The sequence below is a fragment of the Scyliorhinus torazame genome, chromosome 1 (assembly GCF_047496885.1).
Source record: "Scyliorhinus torazame isolate Kashiwa2021f chromosome 1, sScyTor2.1, whole genome shotgun sequence".
Classification (NCBI taxonomy): domain Eukaryota; kingdom Metazoa; phylum Chordata; class Chondrichthyes; order Carcharhiniformes; family Scyliorhinidae; genus Scyliorhinus; species Scyliorhinus torazame.
The window spans coordinates 87,077,378-87,104,185 of NC_092707.1; the positions used below are offsets into that span (position 1 = coordinate 87,077,378).

General features: G+C 48.9%; 1 protein-coding gene across 3 annotated transcripts in view; it reads left to right on the top strand.

Moving 5' to 3' along the window:
- pla2g1b (phospholipase A2, group IB (pancreas)) overlaps positions 1-26,808 on the top strand; it is a 37,712-nt gene that overhangs the window by 8,484 nt on the left and 2,420 nt on the right. For 2 of the 3 annotated variants that reach the window (XM_072497620.1, XM_072497637.1), the window contains one exon: positions 26,557-26,709. In XM_072497620.1, coding sequence (XP_072353721.1) covers positions 26,557-26,709 — 153 coding nt within the window. Of the gene's footprint in view, positions 1-1,295; positions 1,466-26,556; positions 26,710-26,808 lie in introns of those variants that run through there. The other variant, XM_072497630.1, reaches the window with a different exon arrangement.

Below are 26,808 nucleotides of genomic sequence, written 5' to 3' on the forward strand. Positions count from 1 at the left end.
CTGCTGGGTCTGGTAGCCAAAAGACATACCCTTCCTGGGGGACACCATCAGAGGAGTGTTGCAGTCCTCTTGCCACACCGGGAAATGTCAAACAAATGCCGTGGGGGCCCTGCAAAAGAGCCCAAAAGTCTGTTCCAAGCAGGAGCTACCGAATATGCGACCTAGCTCTGCATAGCCGCACCCGGAAGATCCGGTCATGTGAATTCTAATCTGCAGAAAACCTCTGCCTTTATTCAGTGGCGGAATTGATTGGCCTGCAGCTCCTGCAGTCCTAATGATGCTTGATCTCACTAGCAGGCACCGCCTGGACTGCAAGCAGACCCATGAAGGGCTTCAGTGGATCCTGGAGCCAGGTTATGTCCTGGGATTCTAGGGTGGGGACAGACTGAGCAGCCAATGGGAGGGGAAGAGGTTTGAAGACCAGATGGGGAGAAACAATGGGGGTTAATATCTGTGGGGGAGGGCGAGGGGTTGCCCCTGATGAGCAAATGACATCCCCCCCAAATGTTGTGCCCCCTCCCTCCTTCACACCTATCCAATTTGTTTTTCAACAAGAGGCTTGCTAACCCTGCCCACCTACCCAGGCCAACTGTTGTGGGCAGTGTGACATATGGGTCAATTAAAAATGTCTCACAGGCTACCAGCTTTGGTGCCTGTTCACCCACCATGTTATAGAACCGTACAGCACAGAACAGGCCCTTCGGCCCTCGATGTTGTGCCGAGCATTGTCCGAAACCAAGATCAAGCTATCCCACTCCCTGTCATTCTGGTGTGCTCCATGTGCCTATCCAATAACTGCTTGAAGGTTCCTAAAGTGTCAGACTCCACGATGACAGCAGACAGTCCATTCCACACCCTAACCACTCTGAGTAAAGAACCTACTTCGGACATCCCTCCTATATGGGGACCGTCAGGGGGAGGACCGGAAGTGTGGCGGGCTTGCCACCCACCCCTTTGTACTTTATGTTTACTAGCATGGTTAAGGTTTAGCCTTGACGGGATAGCGGCTGGGGAGTCCTGGGCAGGGGCTTGGATCACGCAGAATGGGTATGTCAGAGGGCTTCTTGATTTCTGTCAGGCCTCTGTCACTGCTGCCTATAGCTGATGTGCAGGAGTGCCGCCTGGGCGATGGCTCCCCTGTGGGGAAACATCCATCGTGGGGTGGCAGGGAGAATTCAGGAACTGTGGAATCTCCTCCCTGTCCCAGTTCCCAAGTACACCACCCTCCAACCAGGATGATTGATTCAAGTGGTTTCCAAATGAAAGACTGATATTTTCCCATGTGGTTCTTCCAGGTAGAAATAACCCCTGTGAGATGTTTATCTGTGAATGTGACCGCAAGGCAGCCAACTGCTTCTCCACAGCAACATACAATGATCAGCATAGGAATTTGGACCAGTCTCACCACTGTAAATAGGATTTGAATGTACCATTGTATCTTGAATAATGATTTATATATTCTTTCTATATTGTGTCTATGTAGCTTATTTCAACTTCTCTAAACATCTTTGATTCCCCCCTATTCACCCTGTTACTACCACCTGAAATCTCATTTAGATACAAAACCCTGTGTTCTGGTTTAGCACAGTGGGCTAAGACAGCTGGCGTATAATGCAGAACAAGACCAGCAGCGCGGGTTCAGTTCCCATTCCAGCCTCCCCGAACAGGTGTCGGAATGTGGCGACTAGGGGCTTTTCACAGTAACTTCATTGAAGCCTACTTGTGACAATAAGTTATTGTTATCATAGTTTACAGGCCAATACAGTCTCTACATCGAGCAGTATCTGTGCTTCTCAGCCTTCTGAACACCTGGATCACGTTCCCTTCAAACTTCTTAATAATAATCTTCAATAGTGTCACAAGTAGGCTTACATTAACGCTGCAAAGAAGTTACTGTGAAAATCCCCAAGTCGCCACATTCCGGCGCCTGTCCCAGTACACAGAGGGAGAATTCAGGTTGTCCAATTCACCTAACAAGCACGTCTTTCTGGCTTGTGGGAGGAAACCGGAGCACCCGGAGGAACCCACGTACACACGGGGAGAACGTGCAGACTCCGCACAGACAGTGACCCAAGCCGGGAATAGAACCTGGGACCCTGGCGCTGTGTAGTCACAGTGCTAACCATTGTGCTACCGTGCCGCCCAATTTTGTAAGTCTTTCCTCACAAGGTTAGAAACTTAAACCTGAGATAATTAGTGTCAATTTTCTTCAAATATTTCCCTAAACATTAATTTGCCATCGCTGCATGCTTTATATTAACCAGCCTCTTTAATCCACAAGCCCCAGCTTTCTCCTCATATGTGTAACTTTAATAAATGTCCTGTTCTCTTAAAGCCATTGGATAGACCTCATTATTAATTTAGTTGGCTCGTCATGGAATTTCTTCTCATACAATGATTTATTGCATAAACTGAATTGCCTCCTTCTGCACTGTAAATTCTATGAAAATTCTATGATTACTTTCAGTGCTTAATGCCAGTAGGATCATCAATAATGTTTACAGTGATTGCTGACATGGTACAATGTGTGTCACACTGCAATTATCTCACTACACAAGAACAATTGAAGGGTGAAAAACAGAGAAGGGGGGAATGTTCCCAAAAAACGACAAAGTGTCATTTTGGGCGCAGAAATCGGTGCGAATGGCAGCAGCTGTTCCAGCGTGATTCCGATCATGATCTTCCCACACCTGATTTTTTTTTTCAAGTGTGGGGTGATTTGCGCTGTGAATGAGATATGCGGGACCCAAAGACAGCGGCACATTCAGATCCTCAAAGATTGGGGTGCCCCAATATCAGAATAATGCTACAGATCCCCCACTTCTCGCCGTCAAAGACCCCCACTTCTCGCCGACATCAGCCCCCACCCCACCCCCAAATGAGTGACAGCTGCTATGGGTTTGCCAAAGGTCCTTATGTTCCACCCCTTGGCACTGCCAGGTTGGCACTGTTGGGGCTGGACCCCGCCATGTCCCCAACCATCCAGGAGCTACAATGGCCTCCGAGCCCCCTGGGGAGGTCACAGATTCATAGAATCTACAGTACAGAAGGAGGTCATTCGGCCCACTGAGTCTGCCCCAGCCCTTGGAAAGAGCACCTACTTAAGGTCACACCTCTACCCTATCACCGTAACCCAGTAACCCCACCTAATCTTTGTGGACACTTGGCAATTTAGCACGGCCAATCCACCTAGCCTGTACATCTTTGGACTGTGCGAGGAAACCGGGGCACCCGGAGGGAACCCAAGCAGACTGGGGGAGAACATGCAGACTCCGCACACACAGTGACCCAAGTCAGGAATCAAACTTGGGACTCTGGAACTGTGAAGCAAGTGCTAACCACTGTACTACCATGCCTGATCATCATGTCTGGTCTCCATTCGTGGAAACCAGTAGTGATTCGCGCCAGCTTCTTGGGAGAATTGCAGGAGCTGGGAGCATTCAGCTTATAGCCGATTCTACATTATTTAAACTTCATGTTTAATATGCTAATTTTATGTCTGCTGGGAGGGCCCGGGAACATTGCACATTGTTTGACACCCGGCACAAATCCTGTCCAGTATTTTTCCGACATAGCGGGATTTGCCTGGGACTTACCTCAGTGCTGATGCTACTCCACAGTCACAACTTCACAGGAAGAGCAGCAGAAACACCCTGATATAAGCACAAACAGGATGTGCATCACATTTATGGCAGAGGTGGACTTTCGGTGGTGGCATGTAGGGAGAGGTCATGGACTAGGTAGCTCCCTCCAGGGCACTTGTCTTTTGGCCCTTTTTGTCCAGTTCCCAGGGTGTTTTGGTGGATAAACTCTACCCAACTGAAGGTATAAAGAGCCTATTTCTGTAAAATGTCAAGAAAGGCTGGAGGTAAGAGCCTGCAGATGGAAATTCGTCGATGGGCTCGGGGGTTCCTCAGTAGAGAAGGTGGCGGCGGCTCCGGCGGTTGCGGCGGCTCCGATCACAGCAGACATGTTGACTAGGGTACTGACAACTGAGCTTGATAAGCATTTCGAGAGGCAATGGAGAGTGATGTATGAAGCCCTTTGAAAGTCGATCGAGGAGACGCTGGGTCCCTTCTGAGTAAAGTTGGAAAAACCTTTGTGGACGGTGTTGAAGAGTGTGGAGACACCTCTGTTGAAGCACAGCAAGCAAATTGCCTCACCGGAGGCCAAGATCTTGTTCTGGCAGAGAAAAATAAGACTCTGAGGGTGTGGTGAACCACTGTATTAGGGGATGTAAGGTAGGACCTGCACTACAGGTTCACCGGTAGCCCCTGCTGGCTGGCTCTGCCCACTAAGAACTGTATAAATATGCATGACCTCCAGTGCCCTGCCATTTCGCCAGCTGCAGCAGGAGGCCACGCATCTGACTGCAATAAAGCCACAGTTGTACCCAATCTGCGGCTTTGTGCAATTGATTGCGCATCAGAGGGCGAAGGTTAATGATCTTGAGAATCGGCCGAGGAGACAAAACCTCAGAGTCGTTGGGTTGTCAGAGCGTGTGGAGGGCCCGTATCCTACTGCGTATTTCTCAAAGATGTTCGGGAAGGTGATGGGGGAGGTGGACTCCCCCATCACCCAGAGCTGGACAGGACCCAGCGAACACCAGCAGAACCCTCAGTGGAATGATCCATCACGGGCAATCATTGTCAGATTTCATAGCTTCCATTTCATAGCTTCCAGGAGAAGGAAGAGTCCTGAAGTGGGCCAAGGAGCACCATGATTCAAGGTGGGAAGGGAGCCTTGTTAGAATTTATCAAGATGTCAGAGCGAAGCTTGTGAGAAGGCAGGATGTCATCAATGAGACTAAGGCCGCATTGTACAAGAATGGAGTGTGGTTTGGAGTGGTATATCCGACCAGGCTGCAGGCTACCTACGAGTCAAAGGACTATTATTTTGATACTTCAGAGGAGGTTGATGCCTTTGTTGAAGATCATGTTAAAGATCAAGTTAACATGGCTCTCTGGGAACATTTATGTTTGTTGACGAGGGCAGCACGGTGGTGCAGTGGATAGCACTGATGCCTCACGGCGCCGAGGTCCCAGGTTCAATCCTGGCTCTGGGTCACTGTCCTTGTGGAGTTGGTACATTCCCCACGTGTTTGTGTGGGTTTCGCCCCCACAACCCAAAGATGTGCAGGGTAGGTGGATTGGCCACACTAAATTGCCCTTTAATTGGAAAAAATGAATTGGGTATTCTAAATTTTAAAAAAGAGTGACATTAGAGAGCTGAATTTTCAGACACCCACACACATGCACTTTCTCGCTCATGCACACACCTTCTGTTCTCATACCCTCACTTCACTCTCACACACCTCTCTCACACACCTCTCTCAAACATGCACACACACTCGCCTCTCACACTCACCTCACACACACATCTCTCTCTCACACTCTCATCTCTCACTCACCTCTCTCACTCATGGGGCGGCACGGCAGCACGGTGGTTAGCTCTGTTGCTTCAAAGTGCCAGGGACCCGGGTTTGATTCAGGCTTGGGTCACTGTCCATGCGGAGTCTGCACGTTCTCTCTATGTCTGCGTGGGTTTCCTCCGGGTGCTCTGGTTTCCTCCCACAAGTCCCAAAAGATGTGCTGTTAGGTAATTTGGACATTCTGAATTCTCTCTCTGTGTGTAGCTGAACAGGGGCCGGAATGTGGCGACTAGGGGCTTTTCACAGTAACTTCATTGCTGTGTTAATGTAAGCCTACTTGTGACAATAAAGATTATTAATAAAAAATATATTTTCAATTACTGAACAGATTATTTAGTCATAATCATATTTCTGTTTTGAACTCTCTTTCTCGCTGCATAGATGCTGCCTGATCTGCTGAGTGAGTATTGCCAGCTTCTTATTTCTGTTTCCAGAGCCTGTTATCCACAATTTGTCTGCTGTATTTCCTACATTACAACAGTGACTACACTTCAAAAAGACTTCACTGCCTGTAAAGCACTTTGGGACATGCTGAAGTTGTGAAAGATGCTTTATAAATACAAGTTGAAATGAAAACTGCTTATTGTCACAAGTATGCTTCAAATGAAGTTCCTGTGAAAAGCCCCTAGTCGCCACATTCCGGCGCCTGTTCGGGGAGGCTGGTACGGGAATTGAACCGTGCTGCTGGCCTGCCTTGGTCTGCTTTCAAAGCCAGCGATTTAGCCCAGTGTGCTAAACCAGCCCCTACCATTAAGTTTACCATTTTTGGAAAAAAGGCCCCAAAATGGAATATTCGGTAACAGGACATCATTCAGTCTCATCTTAGAGAAATCAAGGACACAAACAGTGTCATAGAATCATAGAAGTTTACAGCATGGAAACAGGCCCTTGGGCCCAACCAGTCCATGCCGCCCAGTTTTTACCATTAAGCTAGTCCCAGTTGCCCGCACTTGGCCCATAACCCTCTATACCCATCTTACCCATGTAACTATCTAAATGCTTTTTAAAAGACACAATTGTACCCGCCTCTACTACTACCTCTGGCAGCCCATTCCAGACACTCACTACCCTCTGAGTGAAGAAATTGCCCCTCTGGGCCCTTCTGAAACTCTCCCCTCTCACCTTAAACCTATGCCCTCTAGTTTTAGACTCCCCTATCTTTGGGAAAAGATGTTGACTATTTACCTTATCTATGCCCCTCATTATTTTATAGACCTCTATAAGATCACCCCTAAGCCTCCTACGCTCCAGGGAAAAAAGTCCCAGTCTATCCAGCCTCTCCTTATAACTCAAACCATCAAGTCCCGGCAACATCCTGGTAAATCTTTTCTGCACTCTTTCTAGTTTAATAATATCCTTTCTATAATAGGGTGATTAGAACTGCACACAGTATTCCAAGTGTGGCCGTATCAATGTCTTGTACAACTTCAACAAGACGTCCCAACTCCTGTATTCAATGTTCTGACCAATGAAACCAAGCATGCCGAATGCCTTCTTCACCACCCTGTCCACCTGCGACTCCACCTTCAAGGAGCTATGAACCTGTACTCCGAGATCTTTTTGTTCTATAACTCTCCCCAACGCCATACCATTAACTGAGTAGGTCCTGGCCTGATTCGATCTGCCAAAATGCATCACCTCACATTTATCTAAATTAAACTCCATCTGCCATTCGTCGGCCCACTGGCCTAATTGATCAAGATCCCGTTGCAATCCTAGATAACCTTCTTCACTATCCACTGTGCCACCAATCTTGGTGTCATCTGCAAACTTACTAACCATGCCTCCTAAATTCTCATCCAAATCATTAATATAAATCACAAATAACAGTGGACCCAGCACCGATCCCTGAGGCACACCACTGGTCACAGGCCTCCAGTTTGAAAAACAACCCTCTACAACCACCCTCTGTCTTCTGTCGTCCAGCCAATTTTGAATCCAATTGGCAACCTCACCCTGGATCCCGTGAGCTTTAACCTTCTGCAACAACCTACCATGCGGTACCTTGTCAAAGGCTTTGCTAAAGTCCATGTAGACAACGTCTACTGCACTGCCCTCATCTACCTTCTTGGTCACCCCCTCAAAAAACTCAATCAAATTTGTGAGACATGATTTTCCACACACAAAGCCATGCTGACTGCACCAAATCAGTCCTTGTCTCTCTAAATGCTTGTAGATCCTGTCTCTCAGAATACCTTCTAGCAACTTACCTACTACAGATGTTAGGCTCACCGGTCTGTAGTTCCCAGGCTTTTCCCTGCTGCCCTTCTTAAACAAGGGCACAACATTCGCCACTCTCCAATCTTCAGGCACCTCACCTGTGGGTGCCGCTGATTCAAATATCTCTGTTAGGGGACCCACAATTTCCTCCCTAGCCTCCCACAACATCCTGGGATACATTTCATCAGGTCCCGGGGATTTATCTACCTTGATGCGCTTTAAGACTTCTAGCACCTCCTCCTCTGTAATATGCACACTTCTCAATACATCACTATTTATTTCCCTTAGTTTCCTAACATCCATGCCTTTCTCCACCGTGAATACCGATGAGAAATATTCATTCAGGATCTCACCCAACTCTTGTGGCTCTGCACATAGATGTCCTTGTTGATCCTTAAGAGGCCCTACTCTGTCCCTAGTTACTCTTTTCCCCTTTATGTATCTGTAGAATCTCTTTGGATTCTCCTTTGCATTATTTGCCAAAGCAATTTCATGTCCTCTTTTTGCCCTCCTGATTTCCCTCTTAACTCTATTTCGACAATCTCTATACTCTTCAAGGGATCCAGTTGATCCCAGTTGTTTATGTACGTCATATGCCTCCTTCTTCTTTTTGACCAGAGTCTCAATATCTCGAGTCATCCAGGGTTCCCTACTTCTACCAGCCTTGCCCTTCACTCTAAAGGGAATGTGCTTACCCTGCACCCTGGTTAACACATTTTTAAAAGCCTCCCATTTACCAGCCCACCCTTTGCCTGCCAACAGTCTCCCCCAATCTACCTCTGAAAGTTCCTGTCTGATACCATCAAAATTTGCCTTGCCCCAATTAAGAATTTTAACTCTTGGGCCAGACCTATCATTCTCCATAGCTATCTTAAAACTAATGGAGTTATGGTCACTTGTCCCAAAGTGATCCCTCACTAACACTTCTGTCACTTGCCCTTCCTTATTTCCCAAGACGAGGTCAAGTTTTGCCCCCTCTCTAGTCGGTCCATCCACATACTGAATGAGAAATTCCTCCTGAATACACTCAACAAATTTCCCTCCATCCAAGCCCCTAATGCTATGGCTGTCCCAGTCAATGTTGGGAAAGTTAAAGTCCCCTACTATTACCACCCTATTTTTCTTGCAGCTATCTGTAATCTCCTTACACATTTGGTCCTCAATTTCCCGCTGACTATTTGGGGGCCTGTAGTACAGTCCTATCAAGGTGATCTCTCCCTTCTTATTTTTCAGTTCCACCCATATAGACTCAGTGGGCGAACCCTCGGATATATCCCCTCTAAGTACTGCCGTGATGTTCTCCCTAATCAAAAACGCCACTCCCCCTCCTCTCTTACCTCCTGTTCTATCCTTTCTATAGCATCTGTACCCCGGAACATTGAGCTGCCAGACCTGCCCCTCCCTTAGCCATGTTTCAGTCATAGCTATAATATCCCAGTCCCATGTGCCCATCCATGCCCTGAGTTCATCCGCTTTGCCCGTCAGGCCCCTTGCATTGAAATAAATGCAGTTTAATGTAGACTTTCCTTGCTCTCTGCCCGGCTTTCTCTGGTCATGCTTTACACACTCTCCCTTCCTGCCTTTTGTTTCCGTCCCCACTGACTTCCTACATCGGTTCCCATCCCCCTGCCACATTAGTTTAAACCTTCCCCAACTGCACTAGCAAACACACTCCCGAGAACATTGGTTCCGGTCCCACCCAGATGCAGACCGTCCGATTTGTACAGGTCCCACCTCCCCCAGAACCGGTCCCAATGTCCCAGGAATTTGAAACCCTCCCTCTTGCACCATCTCTCAAGCCACGTATTCATCCTAGCTATCCTGTCATTCCTACTCTGACTATCACGTGGCACTGGTAGCAATCCTGAGATTACTACCTTTGAGGTCCTACTTTTTAGTTTAACTCCTAACTCCCTAAATTCAGCTTGTAGGACCTCATCCCGTTTTTTACCTATATCGTTGGTGCCTATATGCACCACGACAGCTGGCTGTTCACCCTCCCCCTCCAGAATGCCCTGCAGCCGCTCCGAGACATCCTTGACCCTTGCACCAGGGAGGCAACATACCAACCTGGATTCTCGTTTGCGTCCGCAGAAACGCCTGTCTATTCCCCTTACAATTGAATCCCCTATCACTATAGCTCTGCCACTCTTTTTCCCGCCCTTCTGTGCAGCAGAGCCAGCCACGGTGCCATGAACCTGGCTGCTGCCACCTTCCCCTGGTGAGCCATCTCCCCCAACAGTTTCCAAAACGGTATAAATCTGTTTTGGAGGGAGATGACCGCAGGGGATCCCTGCACTGCCTTCCTACTCTTCCTCTGTTTGTTGGTCACCCATTCCCTATCTGCCTCAGTAATTTTAATCTGCGGTGTGACCAACTCACTGAATGTGCTATCCACAGCTTCCTCAGCATCGCGGATGCTCCAAAGTGAATCCATCCGCAGCTCCAGAGCCGTCAAGCGGTCTAACAGGAGCTGCAGTTGGACACACTTCTTGCAGATGAAGGAGTCAGGGACACCAGAAGGGTCCCTGACTTGCCACATCTCACAAGAGGAGCATGACACGGGTCTGAGCTCTCCTGCCATGACTTAAACCTGAAGTTAAATTTGAACTACACTACACAGCTAAGAGAAAGTCAAAGAGAGAGAAATCACTTACCAGTCACAAGCCAATCACTTACATCGCTGGCTGTGATGTAATTGCTCCCGAGACTCCTTCACAGGTCTGCTTCTCTGCACCTCCTTCAGATGAGCACCAAATTCCCTTAACTAGTTAATTAATTTACTTAATTAATTGGATTTTTTTTTTTTTTTTTGGAAACTCACCCCCACACACCAAAAAACACAGCCCTCACTCACCTCTTACCCGAACTCAGCCTTACCCAAACTCAGATGTTTGCCTCCAGCATTCTGTTTCTAAAGGCACTTCAGCCACACCCTTTGTATCCTTCCTGATTTACAGTCAGCCAATAGGCCTGCTCCCGAAACTGATCTCCCGAAACTAACAGCTGACCTGCAAGGTAAGGAAGTTGTTAAGCAGTACTTACCTCACCCAGGCCGCGACCTTTTAAACTGTCCGCTCTGCCTCGCAGCTCCCGCGCTTTTTCAATCTCCCGCGCTGTTTCCAAAGTCCCGGCTCTCTCTCTCTCCCGCTCCCAGCTGACCTGCAAGGTAAGGAGGTTGTTAAGCAGTGTGTATTTAATGCAATTAAGATCCATATTATTAATCTCTTAAACTGGGCTGGAGTTTAATATCACATGAAATAATTCCAAACTGACGAACATGGTTCAGTTCTGGGTATAATAACAGCAGAATTCAACCCCTGTAATCATCTGGGGTGGCAGGTGACTAGATGCCCTGGGAGGTGAATGGCTTCTCTGCAGGATGAACTGGCTGGTTTATCAAGTCACTCCTGCTTTTGGAGCTCTTCTCCCAGTCAGAACATTGAAGTGGCCTTCGATCAGTGTGAATAAGTTTGTGTGTCCTAAGCTACGATGACCGAGTGAATGTCTTCCTGCACACAGCCAGAAAATGTTTCTCCTCAGTGACTGCAGGTGAATGGTCTCTCCTCAGTGTGACCACGTTAGTGCCTAAGAAGGTGCGCTCATTTAATAAACCCCTTCCCACACAAGGAGCTGACCAGTCTCTCACCAGTGTGAACACCCTAGTTTTCAGTGGTGAACAAATGAATCTCTTCCCACACACGGAGCAGGTGAACAGCCTCTCCCCAGTGTGAATACGTAGATGTTCAGTTGCGGTGGGTGACTGACTGAAACTCTCCCTAACTGCATGATTTCCCCTAGTGTGAACTCATTCATGAGTTTCCAACTGGGAGGGGGAATTGAATCCCTTTCCACAGTCCCCGTATTCCAAACATTTCTCAGTGGTGTGGGTGCCCTTGTGTCTCTCCAGGTTGGATGATCAGTTGAAACCTCATCTACATATGGAACACGTGTACAGTTTCTCTCCCTGTGAATGTGGTGATGTTTTTTAGGTTGTGTAACTGATTCAGGGATCGGGATTCTCCGTTGGCAGAAATCGGGAAATGCGCTTGGGACGGAGAATCGGTTCTGACGGCAAAATCACAACTGGCGCCGATTTGACAGCAAATCAAAATTCTCCATCACCTTGACAGCGGCATCAATGCGTTCCAGAACGCACGTACAGTAAACACCATTTGCATATCATTAGCGGGTCCAACCAGGCATTCTCTGGGGCCTCCATGATTCTCCACCTCCGATGGGCCGAGTTCCCGACGGCGTGGTTCACTTGTGCTATTAAAAATCATGAAACCGGCATCATGGCAGTTGAGGGAAAGAGAGGAGGTAGGACACAGGGAGGCGCGACCATGGGTTGCCAGGCCGGACATTGGCCAGGTTGTCTGGGGTGGGGGGAGGGCCACTGCTAAGGCCGGGGGGAGGAGGATGACCAGGGAATGGGCCATGTGGCTGGGATGACCCCCCCGTGGGACTGGGGCGGTATCCAGGCATGGATGAGCAGAGAGATCTCGGTGTCCATGTACACAGATCCCTGAAAGTTGCCACCCAGATTGAGAGGGTTGTTAAGAAGGCGTACGGTGTGTTAGCTTTTATTGGAAGAGGGATTGAGTTTAAGAGCCATGAGGTCATGTTGCAGCTCTACAACACTCTGTTGCGGCCGCATTTGGAGTATTACATGCAATTCTGGTCGCCGCATTATAGGAAGGATGTGGAAGCATTGGAAAGGGTGTAGAGGAGATTTACCAGAATGATCAGGGGGTTGGATAGGGTGGACAGTGAGAGCCTTCTCCCGCGGATGGATATGGCTGGCACGAGGGGACATAACTTTAAACTGAGGGGTAATAGATATAGGACAGAGGTCAGAGGTAGGTTCTTTACGCAAAGAGTAGTAAGGCCGTGGAATGCCCTACCTGCTACAGTAGTGAACTCGCCAACATTGAGGGCATTAAAAAATTTATTGGATAAACATATGGATGATAATGGCATAGTGTAGGTTAGATGGCTTTTGTTTCGGTGCAACATCGTGGGCCGAAGGGCCTGTACTGCGCTGTATTGTTCTATGTTCTATGTTCTATGTTGCCTGGTATGGAGGGAAGATCTTATGAGGAAAGGCTGAGGGACTTGAGGCTGTTTTCGTTAGAGAGAAGAAGGGTAAGAGGTGACTTAATTGAGGCATACAAGATGATCAGAGGATTGGATAGGGTGGACAGTGAGAGCCTTTTTCCTCGGATGGTGATGTCTAGCACAAGGGGACATACCTTTAAATTGAGGGGGGATAGATATAAGACAGATGTCAGAGGTAGGTTCTTTACTCAGAGAGTAGTAAGGGTGTGGAATGCCCTGCCTGCAACAGTAGTGGACTCGCCGACACTAAGGGCATTCAAATGGTCATTGGATAGACATATGGACAATAAGGGAATAGTGTAGATGGGCTTTAGAGTGGTTTCACAGGTCGGCGCAACATCGAGGGCCGAAAGGCCTGCACTGCGCTGTAATGTTCTATGTTCTATTTCAGATCAATGACCTTTCGACAATTCTGAAATGTTAACTCTGCTTCTCTCTCCATTAATGCTGCCTGACGAGTATTTCCAGTCCTTTCTTTTCTTTAAATACACAGCATTATTCTACAAAGATCAGTGATAGAGATAGTATTAAGTCTACTTATTGTAGCTCATCCTCCCTTGACGTGATTTTTTAAAATCCCAATATAATACAGGCACCTCAATACCTCAGAGACCGCACAAAGGTGGTGATCCTGATCTTTGTGTGGTCTCTCACATGAGGCATCGAGGTGGGTATTGGTTTCCTTGGCGACAGGGCCCTGCGCAGAGGCCCGTCTCACTCCTCTCCGCCCTGCATCCGAACAGCGCATGCGTGTCAGACACACATGCACTGTTGATGAGGCATCGAGGTGCATAGACTCTAGGCGGGGCCCATTGCCAAGGAAACCAAATAACCAAATACATAGGCGGCCTTTCCGTACTGCAATGAGAGAAAGCGTACTTCCGTATTCGAAAGTTTGCAACTCTGGTATACGTCTGAGTGAAACCCTGCTCGGATGGGATTCCTCATTAGCCCCACGCCATGAAACCTCCCCGGGGGCTAGTGCCCCACAATCCTAGCCACCTCACTGAAATGCCCTCCATGCCTTTTTGCACTGCGCGTAGGGGTTTCTTGCATGGGCCGCTGCTGCACACCCTTCACCTCCTTACCTTCGCCCATCATCCGGACACGCCATGGCGTGCGTTGTTGCCGTCTGACAGCGGTTGTCCCCACTGGAGGTCCATCTATGGAGGAGTCCTCCCCCTCAATATTGGGGACCTGGTGTGGAGGGTGTTGTATGCAGGAGTGCCGTGCAATCACTAATTGCACTGGCTCACAGGCTCCCACGAACCTTGCCATTTTTGCGGCCTTGTGGAGTCTGTGGGCCATGTCGGTGTTGCTTGTTATAGGCCACACTCCCTTTTTAGTTTTTTGTCAAATCTTTTGTTGATGTTTTGCTTCCACTTCAGCCCCAGGCTCCTGATCTACGGGCACCCAGTGCGGAGAGGGACAGTCAAGGTGGAGACGCATTTGGAATATTACGTACAATTCTGGTCGCCACGCTACCAGAAGGATGTGGAGTCTTTGGAGAGGGTGCAGATGGGATTTACCAGAATGTTGCCTGGCCTGGAGGGTGGTAGCTATGCGGAGAGGTTGAATAGTCTCGGACTGTTTTCATTGGAACGACGGAGGTTGAGGGGTGACCTGATAGAGGTCTACAAGATTATGAGGGGCATGGATAGAGTGGATGGGCAGACATTCTTTCCAGGGTAATGGGGTCAGTCACCAGGGGGCATAGGTTTAAGGTCCATGGGGCAAAGTTTAGAGATATACAAGGCAGGTTTTTTTTTTACACAGAGGGTGGTGAGTGCCTGGAACGCGTTGCCAGGGGAGATTGTGGAAGCAAATACATTAATGAGGTTCAAAAGGCATCTTGACAACTAGATGGATAGGATGGGTATAGAGGGATACGGCACGAGGAAGTGCTGAGGGTTTTGGCCAAGGTTGGTATCGTGGCCAGTACAGGTTTGGAGGGCCGAAGGATCTGTTCCTGTGCTGTATTGTTCTTTTGTACTTTATTCAGTAAGTCTAAGAATGAAAAATGTGAACAAAACATTTGCCTTTTTACACAAAGTTCAAAATTGTCCTGAACTCTTGAAATCCAGTGCATTTCTTTCAAAAAATATTTTCATGAAGTAGCACTAACAGATTTGATGTTCAAATTAGGGTTTCTGATCGTAAAGGTAAAAGAGCACAAAGAAAAGAATGGTGACAAAAAGTAGAAAGCAGAAGGTATGGTTAAATAGATGCATGATGATTCAGGTTTACATTTTCAGCATCTTTGTTTCATGCTCTCAGCAAAAAGCGCAGTTTCCACAAGTAAAACAAGGATTTATGAACTGAATCCACCTGAAACTTAATAATGTGCAATGCATGATCAGCTGCACTCCATTACTATAGAAAGAGGGAAGTAGAATTACAATTTCAGATCAATGACCTTTCAATCATTCTGAAATGTTAACTCTGCTTCTCTCTCCATTAATGCTGCCTGACGAGTATTTCCAGTCCTTTCCTTTCTTTAAATACACAGCATTATTCTACAAAGATCAGTGATAGAGATAGTATTAAATCTACTTATTGTAGCTCATCCTCCCTCGCTGTGATTCTTTTAAAATCCCAATATAATACAGGCACCTCAATACCTCAGAGACCGCACGAAGGTCAGGATCACCGGACAGGTGATCCTGATCTTTGTGTGGTCTCTCACATGAGGCATCGAGGTGGGTATTGGTTTCCTTGGCGACAGGGCCCTGCGCAGAGGCCCGTATCACTCCTCTCCGCCCTGCATCCGAACAGCGCATACGTGTCAGACACACATGCACTGTTGATGAGGCATCGAGGTGCGTAGACTCTGCGCGGGGCTCATTGCCAAGGAAACCAAATAACCAAATAAGTTGGCGGCCATTCTGTACTGCAATGAGAGAAAGCGTACTTCCGTATTCGAACGTTGGCAACTCTGGTATACGTCTGAGTGAAACCCTGCTCGGATGGGATTCCTCATTAGCCCCACACCATGAAACCTCCCCGGGGGCTAGTGCCCCACAATCCTAGCCACCTCACGGAAATGCCCTCCATGCCTTTTTGCACTGCGCGTAGGGGTTTCTTGCATGGGCCGCTGCTGCACACCCTTCACCTCCTTACCCTCGCCCATCATCCGGACACGCCATGGCGTGCGTTGTTGCCGTCTGACAGCGGTTGTCCCCACTGGAGGTCCATCTATGGAGGAGTCCTCCCCCTCAATATTGGGGACCTGGGGTGGAGGGTGTTGCATGCAGGAGTGCCGTGCAATCACTAATTGCACTGGCTCACAGACTCCCAAGAAGCCTGCCATTTTTGTGGCCTTGTGGAGTCTGTGGACCATGTCTGTGTTGCTTGTTATAGGCCACACTCCCTTTTTAGTAGTTTTGTCAAATCTTTTGTTGATGTTTTGCTTCCACTTCAACCCCAGGCTCCTGATCTACGGGCACCCAGTGCGGAGGGGGACAGTGAAGGTGGAGACCCTCCTTGTAAATCTGCTCCTGGGCCTGGCAAAACACGCCATTCATGGTCTAGGCAGTGAACGATCGAGCGCGCCTTCTGACCAGGCTGTCTGCCCCTCTTCCCCGGCAACATTTGTGGCCGGGTGTCTGTAGAAAGGGAGCATGCGGTATCCACGGGCATCATCGAGGCCCTCCATGCCTGGTGGGCATCTCAGGGGTTGGGGTGCTTCATTGGCCCCTTTAATTGCACAGTAAGAATACAACACCAGGTTGAAGTCCAACAGGTTTGTTTCGAATCACTAGCTTTCGGAGCGCAGCTCCATCCTCAAGTGAATCTTAAATTGCACTCTTATTTGATGTTTTTAAGTTTCCGTTGTTCTTTGTTGTGTTCGGGCAGGCACAGTAGCACAGTGGGTAACACTGTTGTTTCATAGCGCCAGGGGCCTGAGTTCGATTCCCAGCTTGGGTCACTGACTGTGCGGAGTCTGCACGAGTCGGGTGCTCCGGTTTCCTCTCACAAGTCCTGAAAGACGTGAATTGGACATTCTTGAATTCTCATTCTGTGAAACTGAACAGGCGTCGGAGTGTGCCGACGAGGGGCTTTTCACAGTAACTTCATTGCACTGTTAATGTAAGCCTACTTGTGACACTAATAAAGATTATTATAACAGGGGTGGCCCCTTTTTTGCTTTGTCCCTCAATTTGTTTTCTTTCTTCTATTTGGTTGACCTCAAAAGGGTGGCCCATCTTAGACCCATATAGACGGGAGAAATCAATCCTCATTTATTACCTTTCTCACTGTCAACCTCACTGCTTTCCTCCAGCAGCCGCACTGCGCATGCTTCACTCAAAGTCCAGCCCCACCCCTCCGTTGCACCGGGAGACCAGCCACTCTTGTGGTGGTGGTGGGGGGGGGGGGGCTAAGCCATTGCCCAATTATTTTTTTTCCCAATTAAGGGGCAATTTAGCGTGGCCATTCCACCTATCCTGCACACCTTTGGGTTGGGGCGAAACCCATGCAAACACGGGGAAAATGTGCAAACTCCACGCGAACAGTGACCCAGAGCCGGGATCAAACCTGGGACCTCGACGCCATGAGGCAGCAGGGCTAACCCACTGCGCCACCATGCTGCCCTACCAGGTGAGTATTTTTGACCATTCTCCAACAATTTAGGGTTTTTAGTGCTGTGTTCTGTTATCTATGAGAGGGTTACAGAATCACACAGTGCAGCGAGGCATCACAACCTAATCCCGTTTACCTGAATTTGGCCCAGATCTTTGAATGTAATGTTATGTGTTGAGGCAACCCGCTTTTCTCACCCTCACAGTCCATGGCTGGTGTTGCTCCCTCTCAATCCTCATCCATCCATTGCTCTGTTTCACCTCTGCCTCTTCCTGATCACCTCTCTGTTCCTCTCTAACTGCCTTGGCCACTAATAATGGGTGTATTGTAGCGGTGTTTACTAGTTTACTGTTACTTCTGACGTTTAAATGAGGTTCTTGCCGCTGCCATCACCCGAGGATGTGCTGCTGGCTTCCCAGCTTCACCTTCCCACAGTATCTCGTACTTGGGGATTGTTTTGGGATTGCAATCCATTTCTCTTCTGAGCTAAGATTAGCCATCAAATTTTGAACCATTTTTATTCCCTCAAATTAATTCTGTATACCCTGAGAAATATTGGAGTTGGACTTGTTTCTTTCTCTCCGGCTACTGCTCGACCTGCTGAGCATTTCCAGCACTTGCTCTTTTTATTTCCAAAGCCCAGCACAAACTGGAGGAACAGCAGCTCATCTTCCGATTTGGCATGTTCCAGGCTCAACATTGAGTTCAACAACTTCAGACTGTGAACTCTCTCCATCACTTTTACCCCATTTGTGTTCTATCAATTAACTTTGATTTTCATTTCTTTTCCCTCACTATTGCCCCCCCCCCCCCCCCCACCCCCACTCCACTTGGGCCAACTGTTCCTAGTTGCCCATTACACACTGCTCACCTTTGTTTTGCCATTTGCACATTTTAATCACTTTATCTGCAACTATCAGCACCCTTCATAGCCTTAATCACTGTCCATTTACATTCCTTTTGTCTTGTGTCCTCTTTGTCTATCTCCACCTATTGATGGTCCCCTATCCAGCCCCACTGCTCCACCTCCCACTACAGTATAAATCTGACCCCATTTTCAGTTCTCCAGCTTTGACAAAGAAACATCCAGACTCGAATGTTAGCTCCCATTTATCTCCACAGATGCTGTCAGACCTGATGGGATTGTTCAGTATTTTCTCTTTTTGTTTTAGATTCCAGCATCCACAGTAATTTGCATTTATCTTTGTGATGGTGTTCGTCACAGAGGTTGTGGCCCCAGGCCTCCAGCGTAGGTCCTTTGCCATAAGAGTCATTGAATGATTGTTATATAGGAATCCTTTAATCGGTCATGCCCGTGCCGCCTTCTCTTCTGCGGCCTTGTCCAGCTCTTTCTTCTCTCTTCCCCCCCCCCCCACTTTTCTTAAACTCTTGTCGAATCAGTTTGAGCTGGAGTGCTGCTGAGTTTAGCCCAAGGACCTTGGAGACCCAGTCAGACCCAGCAATTTCCAATTGAAAGTGTCGAGGGAAGTAGATTCTAGGGGAGGCTGGGTTGTCAAACAGGCACTGCCTGTGCCAATGGCAAAATATATTGTTGGAGGAATGAGTATTTCTGTCAATCAGGCTTGCCCAAGGGCAACATGGTGGTGCAGTGGGTTAGCCCCGCTGCCTCACGGCGCCGAGGACCCAGGTTCGATCCCGGATCTGGGTCACTGTCCGTGTGGAGTTTGCACATTCTCCCTGTGTTTGAGTGGGCTTTGCCCCCATAACCCAAAGATGTGCAGATAGGTGGATTGACCACGCTAAATAGAAAAAAATTAATTGGGTACTCTAAATTTAAAACAAAAATCAGGCTTGTCCAACCAGTTTGCTTTGTGGAGGAGGAAGTACTTGCACATTTCTCTCTCTCACGCTCTCTCTCTCACGCACACACACACACAGATTTTGAAGTTGGACTGTTGCCTGGACTTGGAGGGTCACTAAAATAAAATACTTGCGAGACACGCCTCGGACAAGCCTGTTGCAGATACTTTTTATCTGTTTTCACATTTTGAAAGTTTTCGTTTTGCGGGTTGGCTTTCACTGTTGAGACCAGGAGCAGATATTGTCAGTCCCCCAGTTATCTGCGGAGGGGAAGATGTTTGAGCTTCTTGAACTCCTTGCAGTCTGTGTGTGCCAAGCGAAGCTGCTCCTACAATGCTATTAGGTGAAGTTACAGGATTTTCACCCAACCGTGATGCAGAACAGCAATATATGTCCAAGGTTAAGAGTACAGGACGGCATGCTAGGCATATCTAAAACTGAGGTGTGTCAACCTGGTGAAGCTACAACACTGCCACTTGTGTGCCAAACTGCATAAGCAGCAAGTATCATTGCAAGTACAGTGCAGAAGGGGGCCATTTTGCACAAAGTGTCTGCACCAGCCCTTGGAAAGGGCACCCTGCCCAAGCCCATGCCTCCACCCTATCCCCACACTAAGGGCCAATTTGGCATGGCCAATCCACCTAACCTGTACATATTCGGACTGGGAGGGGTCTGGAGCACCCGGAGGAAACCCACGCAGACACGGGGAGAAAGTGCAAACTCCACAGACAGTCACCTGAGGCTGGAATTGAACCTGGATCCTGGAGCTGTGAGGCAGCGGTGCTAACCAATGTGCCGCCCTATCACTATTCGCGTAGGCAGTGGTCTTGTGGGACTAGTAATCCAGAGACCCAGAGTCATGCTCTGGTTCGAATCCCACCATGGCATGTTTGGATCCACCAAACCAGGAGCCGCCATTTAACAAGACCTTGGCTGGTCTGATAATAACCTCAAATCTACTCCTACCCATCCCCGATAATCGCCCTTGCTTTCCAAGAATGTATTCAGCTCTGCCTTAAAGATATTTTACCACTCTTGCTCCCACCACCTTTTCAGGACGAGAGTTTCAAAGACTCTGAACCCCCTTGAATGAAATAAAAAGTGACCCCAAATTCTAGATTCTCCTACAAGCGAAAACATCTTCTCCACATCCACCCTGTCAAATCTCCTCAAGAACTTATGTTTCAATCAAGTTGCCTCTTACTCTTCTAAACTCCCAACAGATGTGAGCCAAGCCTGTCCAACCTCTCATAAGAGCACTCACCCATTCCGGGTATTAGTCTGGTAAACCTTCCAATGCATTTACACCTTTCCTTTAAATTAAAAAAATGTTTTTAAAAATCTATTCAGGCATTTGTATACACAAACAAAACAAATAAGATGTGGAGATGCCGGCGTTGGACTGGGGCGAGCACAGTAAGAAGTCTTACAACAGACTTCCGGGTGCGGCGATGACCAGCTAAGTCGCACGTTTCGGCAGCTCCTGGTGGAATGGACTTTTGGGCTCTTAATAGGAGCCCCAACGGCAATTTTAACGGCTAAAAACACTGTGCGGTAAACCAGAAAGGAATCCCCCCTGGACACGGATGGAAAAAGGAGAGGAAAGTGGCCGGATTGCGGTGGATCCTCTAGAGCAGTGGCAAGGAAGGCAAGCACAAAGCAAGATGGCGTCCTAAGGTGGCAGTTTAATATGGGGCCCTGACCAACAAGAGTTCCTGCGGCGCTGCGTGGAAGAGCTTAAAAAGGAGATGAAAAAGGAGCTGTTGGCCCCGATATTACAGGCGATTGAAGGGCTAAAGGAGGAGCAAAAGACCCAGGAGCAGGAGCTTCGGGTCGTGAAGGCAAAGGCTGCTGAGAATGAGAACGAAATATAGGGCCTGGTGGTGAAGACAGAGATGCACGAGGCACAACACAAAAGGTGTGTGGAAAGGCTGGAGGTGCTGGAGAATAATGCGAGGAGGAAGAATTTAAGGATTCTTGGTCTTCCCGAAGGTGCAGAAGGGGCGGACGTCGGGGCATATGTGAGCACGATGCTTCACTCGTTAATGGGATTGGAGGCCCCGACGGGCCCGTTGGAGGTGGAGGGAGCTTATCGAGTTATGGCGCAAAGACCGAGGGCTGGAAAAATTCCTCGAGCCATAGTGGTGAGATTTCTCCGACATAAGGACAGAGAGATGGTCCTCAGATGGGCAAAGAAAACCCGGAGCAGTAGGTGGGAGAACGCGGTGATCCGCGTATATCAAGATTGGAGTGCGGAGGTGGCGAAAAGGAGGGCAAGCTTTAATCGGGCCAAGGCGGTGCTGCACAAAAGGAAGGTTAAATTTGGAATGCTGCAGCCGGCAAGACTGTGGGTCACACATCAAGGGAAACACCACTACTTTGAAACGGCAGAAGAGGCGTGGACATTTATTGTCGAGGAGAAATTGGAATAAGTGGGTTAGAAAAAGAAGGTTTGGGACAAAGTGGTGGGGTGATTACGTGGGGCGAAGGGGGGGAAAAGGGGGAAGAGATGATTTCCCAAGTTGTTATTCCTGTGACCCTGTAACTTTTCTCTCTTCCCCATGTCGTGGGGGAGGGGGGGAAGGAGGATGAGGAGCTGGGGGCGCCGGCCATTGGGGGCGGGGCCAAATGGGAAACGCGGGCTTTGTTCCCGCGCTATGGTAATCATGGCGGGAACAGGGTAGCAGGAAGGAGGGGGCCCCGCACAATGGGGGCCGAGGTCACGGGGGGAAGCTGAGGTCGGCCAGAGTTTGCTGTCTTCTGGGAGCAACATGGGGGGTGCAATTACGCTAGAAAAGGATCTAGCGGGGGGGGGTTAACTGGGTTGCTGCTGCTGGGGAGGGCGCCATTGGGGGGAGATACGGCTACATGGGAACCGGGTGAGGAGCTGGATTGAAAAAGGAGATGGCTAGTCGACAAGGGGGGGGGGAAAGAGCCCCCCAATCCCGCTGATCACGTGGAATGTGAGAGGGCTGAACGGGCCGATTAAGAGGGCATGGGTACTCGCACACCTAAAGAAACTTAAGGCAGATGTGGTAATGCTACAGGAGACACATCTGAAACTGATAGACCAGGTCAGACTACGCAAAGGATGGGTGGGGCAGGTGTTTCATTCGGGGCTAGACGCAAAAAATAGGGGGGTGGCTATATTAGTGGGGAAGCGGGTAATGTTTGAGGCAAAGACCATAGTGGCGGATAGTGGGGGCAGATACGTGATGGTGAGTGGCAGATTGCAAGGGGAGGCGGTGGTTTTAGTGAAAGTATATGCCCCGAACTGGGATGATGCCAATTTTATGAGGCGTATGTTGGGACGCATCCCGGACCTAGAAGTGGGAAAGTTGGTAATGGGTGGAGATTTTAATACGGTGCTGGACCCAGGGCTGGACAGATCGAGGTCCAGGACCGGAAGGAGGCCGGCTGCAGCTAGGGTGCTCAAGGACTTTATAGAGCAGATGGGAGGAGTAGACCCCTGGAGATTTAGTAGACCTAGGAGTAAGGAGTTTTCGTTTTTCTCCTATGTCCACAAAGTTTATTCACGGATAGACTTTTTTGTGCTGGGAAGGGCGTTGATCCCGAAGGTGAGGGGGATGGAGTATACGGCTATAGCTATTTCGGATCACGCTCCACATTGGGTGGACCTGGAGATAGGGGAGGAAAAAGAACAGCACCCACCCTGGAGAATGGACATGGGATTATTGGCAGATGAGGGGGTGTGTTTAAGGGTGAGGGGGTGTATTGAAAGGTACTTGGAACTCAATGACAATGGGGAGGTTCAGGTGGGAGTGGTCTGAGAGGCGTTGAAGGCAGTGGTTAGAGGGGAGCTGATATCTATCAGGGCACATAAAGGAAAGCAGGAAGGTAGGGAAAGGGAGCGGTTGTTGAAAGAACTTTTGAGGGTGGACAGACAATATGCGGAGGCACCGGAGGAGGGACTGTACAGGGAAAGGCAAAGGCTACATGTAGAATTTGACTTGTTGACTGCGGGTAATGCAGAGGCACAATGGAGGAAGGCACAGGGTGTACAGTACGAATATGGGGAGAAGGCGAGCAGGTTGCTGGCCCACCAACTGAGGAAAAGGGGAGCAGCGAAGGAGATGGGGGGGGTGAGAGATGAGGAGGGAGAGATGGAGCGGGGAGCGGAGAGAGTGAATGGAGTGTTCAAGGCATTTTATGAAAGATTATATGAAGCTCAGCCCCCGGAAGGGATGGAGAGAATGATGTGCTTTCTGGATCAGCTGGAATTTCCTAAGGTGGAGGAGCAGGAGAGGGTGGGACTGGGAGCACAGATTGAGACAGAGGAAGTAGTGAAAGGGATTGGGAGCATGCAGGCGGGTAAGGCCCCGGGACCAGACGGATTCCCAGTGGAATTTTATAGGAAATATATGGACTTGCTGGCCCCGCTACTGATGAGAACCTTTAATGAGGCTAGGGAAAGGGGGCAACTGCCACCGACTATGTCAGAGGCAACGATATCGCTCCTCCTAAAGAAGGAAAAAGACCCGCTGCAATGCGGGTCCTATAGGCCCATTTCCCTCCTGAATGTGGATGCTAAGATTCTGGCCAAGGTAATGGCAACGAGGATAGAGGATTGTGTCCCAGGGGTGATTCATGAGGACCAAACTGGGTTTGTGAAGGGGAGACAGCTGAACACGAATATACGGAGGCTGCTAGGGGTAATGATGATGCCCCCACCAGAGGGGGAAGCGGAGATAGTGGTGGCGATGGATGCCGAGAAAGCATTTGATAGAGTGGAGTGAGATTATTTGTGGGAGGTGCTGAGGAGATTTGGCTTTGGAGATGGGTATATCAGATGGGTACAGTTGCTGTATAGGGCCCCGATGGCGAGCATGGTCACGAATGGACGGGGGTCCGATTATTTTCGGCTCCATAGAGGGACGAGGCAGGGATGTCCTCTGTCCCCGTTATTGTTTGCACTGGTGATTGAGCCCCTGGCCATAGCATTGAGGGGTTCCAGGAAGTGGAGGGGAGTACTCAGGGGAGGAGAAGAACACCGGGTATCTCTGTATGCGGATGATTTGTTGTTGTATGTGGCGGACCCAGCGGAGGGGATGCCAGAGATAATGCGGATACTTGGGGAGTTTGGGGATTTTTCAGGGTATAAATTGAACATGGGGAAAAGTGAGTTGTTTGTGGTGCATCCAGGGGAGCAGAGCAGGGAAATAGAGGATTTACCGTTGAGGAAGGTAACAAGGGACTTCCGGTACTTGGGGATCCAGATAGCCAAGAATTGGGGTACATTACACAGGCTTAATTTAACGCGGTTGGTGGAACAGATGGAGGAGGACTTTAAGAGATGGGACATGGTGTCCCTGTCACTGGCAGGTAGGGTGCAGGCAGTTAAAATGGTGGTCCTCCCGAGATTCCTTTTTGTGTTTCAGTGCCTCCCGGTAGTGGTCACGAAGGCTTTTTTCAAGAGAATCGAGGAGAGCATTATGAGTTTTGTGTGGGCCGGGAAGACCCCGAGAGTGAGGAGGGGATTTTTGCAGCGTAGTAGGGACAGGGGGGGGTTGGCACTACCGAGCCTAAACGACTATTACTGGGCCGCCAATGTTTCAATGGTGTGTAAGTGGATGGGAGAAGGGGAGGGAGCGGCGTGGAGGAGATTGGAGAGGGCGTCCTGCAGGGGGACTAGCCTACAAGCAATGGTGACGGCACCGTTGCCATTTTCACCGAAGAAATACACCACAAGCCCGGTGGTGGAGGCTACATTGAAAATTTGGGGGCAGTGGAGACAGCATAGGGGAAAGACGGGAGCCTCGGTGCAGTCCCCGATAAGAAATAACCATAGGTTTGTTCCGGGGAGAATGGATGGGGGATTTGGAACATGGCAAAGAGCTGGGGTAGTACAATTGAGAGATCTGTTCGTAGATGGGGCGTTTGCGAGTCTGGGAGCGCTGACGGAAAAATATGGGTTGCCCCAACGGAATGCATTTCGGTATATGCAACTGAGGGCTTTCGCGAGGCAACAGGTGAGGGAATTCCCGCAGCTCCCGACGCAGGAGGTGCAGGATAGAGTGATCTCAGAGACATGGGTGGGGGATGGTAAGGTGTCGGACATATATAGGGAAATGAGGGACGAGGGGGAGATCATGGTAGATGAGCTGAAAGGGAAATGGGAATAAGAGCTGGGGGAGGAGATCGAGGAGGGGCTGTGGGCCGACGCCCTACATAGGGTAAACCCATCGTCCTCGTGTGCCAGGCTAAGCCTGATACAATTTAAGGTGTTACACAGGGCGCATATGACTGGAGCGCGGCTCAGTAAATTTTTGGGGGTAGAGGATAGGTGTGGGAGATGCTCGAGAAGCCCAGCGAATCACACCCACATGTTCTGGTCATGCCCGGCACTACAGGGGTTCTGGGTGGGGGTGGCAAAGGTGCTTTCGAAGGTGGTGGGGGTCCAGGTCGAACCAGGCTGGGGTTTGGCTATATTCGGGGTTGCAGAAGAGCCGGGAGTGCAGGAGGCGAGAGAGGCTGATGTTTTGGCCTTTGCGTCCCTAGTAGCCCGGCGCAGGATATTGCTTATGTGGAAGGAAGCCAAACCCCCGGGCGTGGAGAACTGGATAAACGACATGGCAGGGTTTATAAAGTTAGAACGGATCAAGTTTGTATTAAGGGGTTTGGCTCAAGGGTTCACCAGGCGGTGGCAACCGTTCGTCGACTACCTCACAGAAAGATAGAGGGAATGGAAAAGAAGAAGACAACAGCAGCAATCCAGGGGGGAGGGGGGGTGGAGGAACCGGACGGACTCACAGGGATGTCATTGTATATGTATCGACACTTGTTATAAGTAATGTATGTTGGATTGTATCTTTGGAGAGTAACTATTTTTGACAAGGCAGTTGCCACTCAGTTTTGTTTATATATTATTTATTTATTTGTTTAAAACTGGCCACGGGTATTTATATTGCTTTGTTGTTGTTCAAAAGAAAAACTATGTACTGTTATGTTTGGCCACAAAAATTTTGAATAAAATATATTTTTTTAAAAAGAAGTCTTACAACACCAGGTTAAAGTCCAACAGGTTTGTTTCAAACACTCGCTTTCGGAGCACTGCTCCTTCCTCAGGTAAACATACCTCTTCATTCACCTGAGGAAGGGGCAGTGCTCCGAAAGCGAGTGTTTGAAACAAACCTGTTGGACTTTAACCTGGTGGTGTAAGAAAACAAATAAGAGCAGAAGCAAATTTGTAGAACATAATAAATAGCCTGCCCCAATTCCTCCTCTCGCCACCCTTCCCCTCTGCTGACATCTCAATCCTTAAAGAAGTCAGTGAAAGGCTTCCACCTCCATGTGCACCCATTGACTGACCCCCTCAAGACGATACTTTTCCTTAACTAAGATGAGGATGTTTCCACTCGTAGGAGAAACTAGAACTCGAGTGCACAGACTCGGACTGAAAGGATGGTCCTTCAAAACAAAGGTGAAGAGGAATTCCTTCAGCCAGAGGGTGGTGAATCTGGAACTAATTGCTGCAGAAAGCTGTGGAGGACAAATCACTTGTGTCTTTAAAACAGGTAGATAGGTTCTTGATTAATTTTTAAAAAATACATTTTGAGTATCCAATTATTTTTTTCCAATTAAGGGTCAATTTAGCGTGGCCAATCCACCTCACC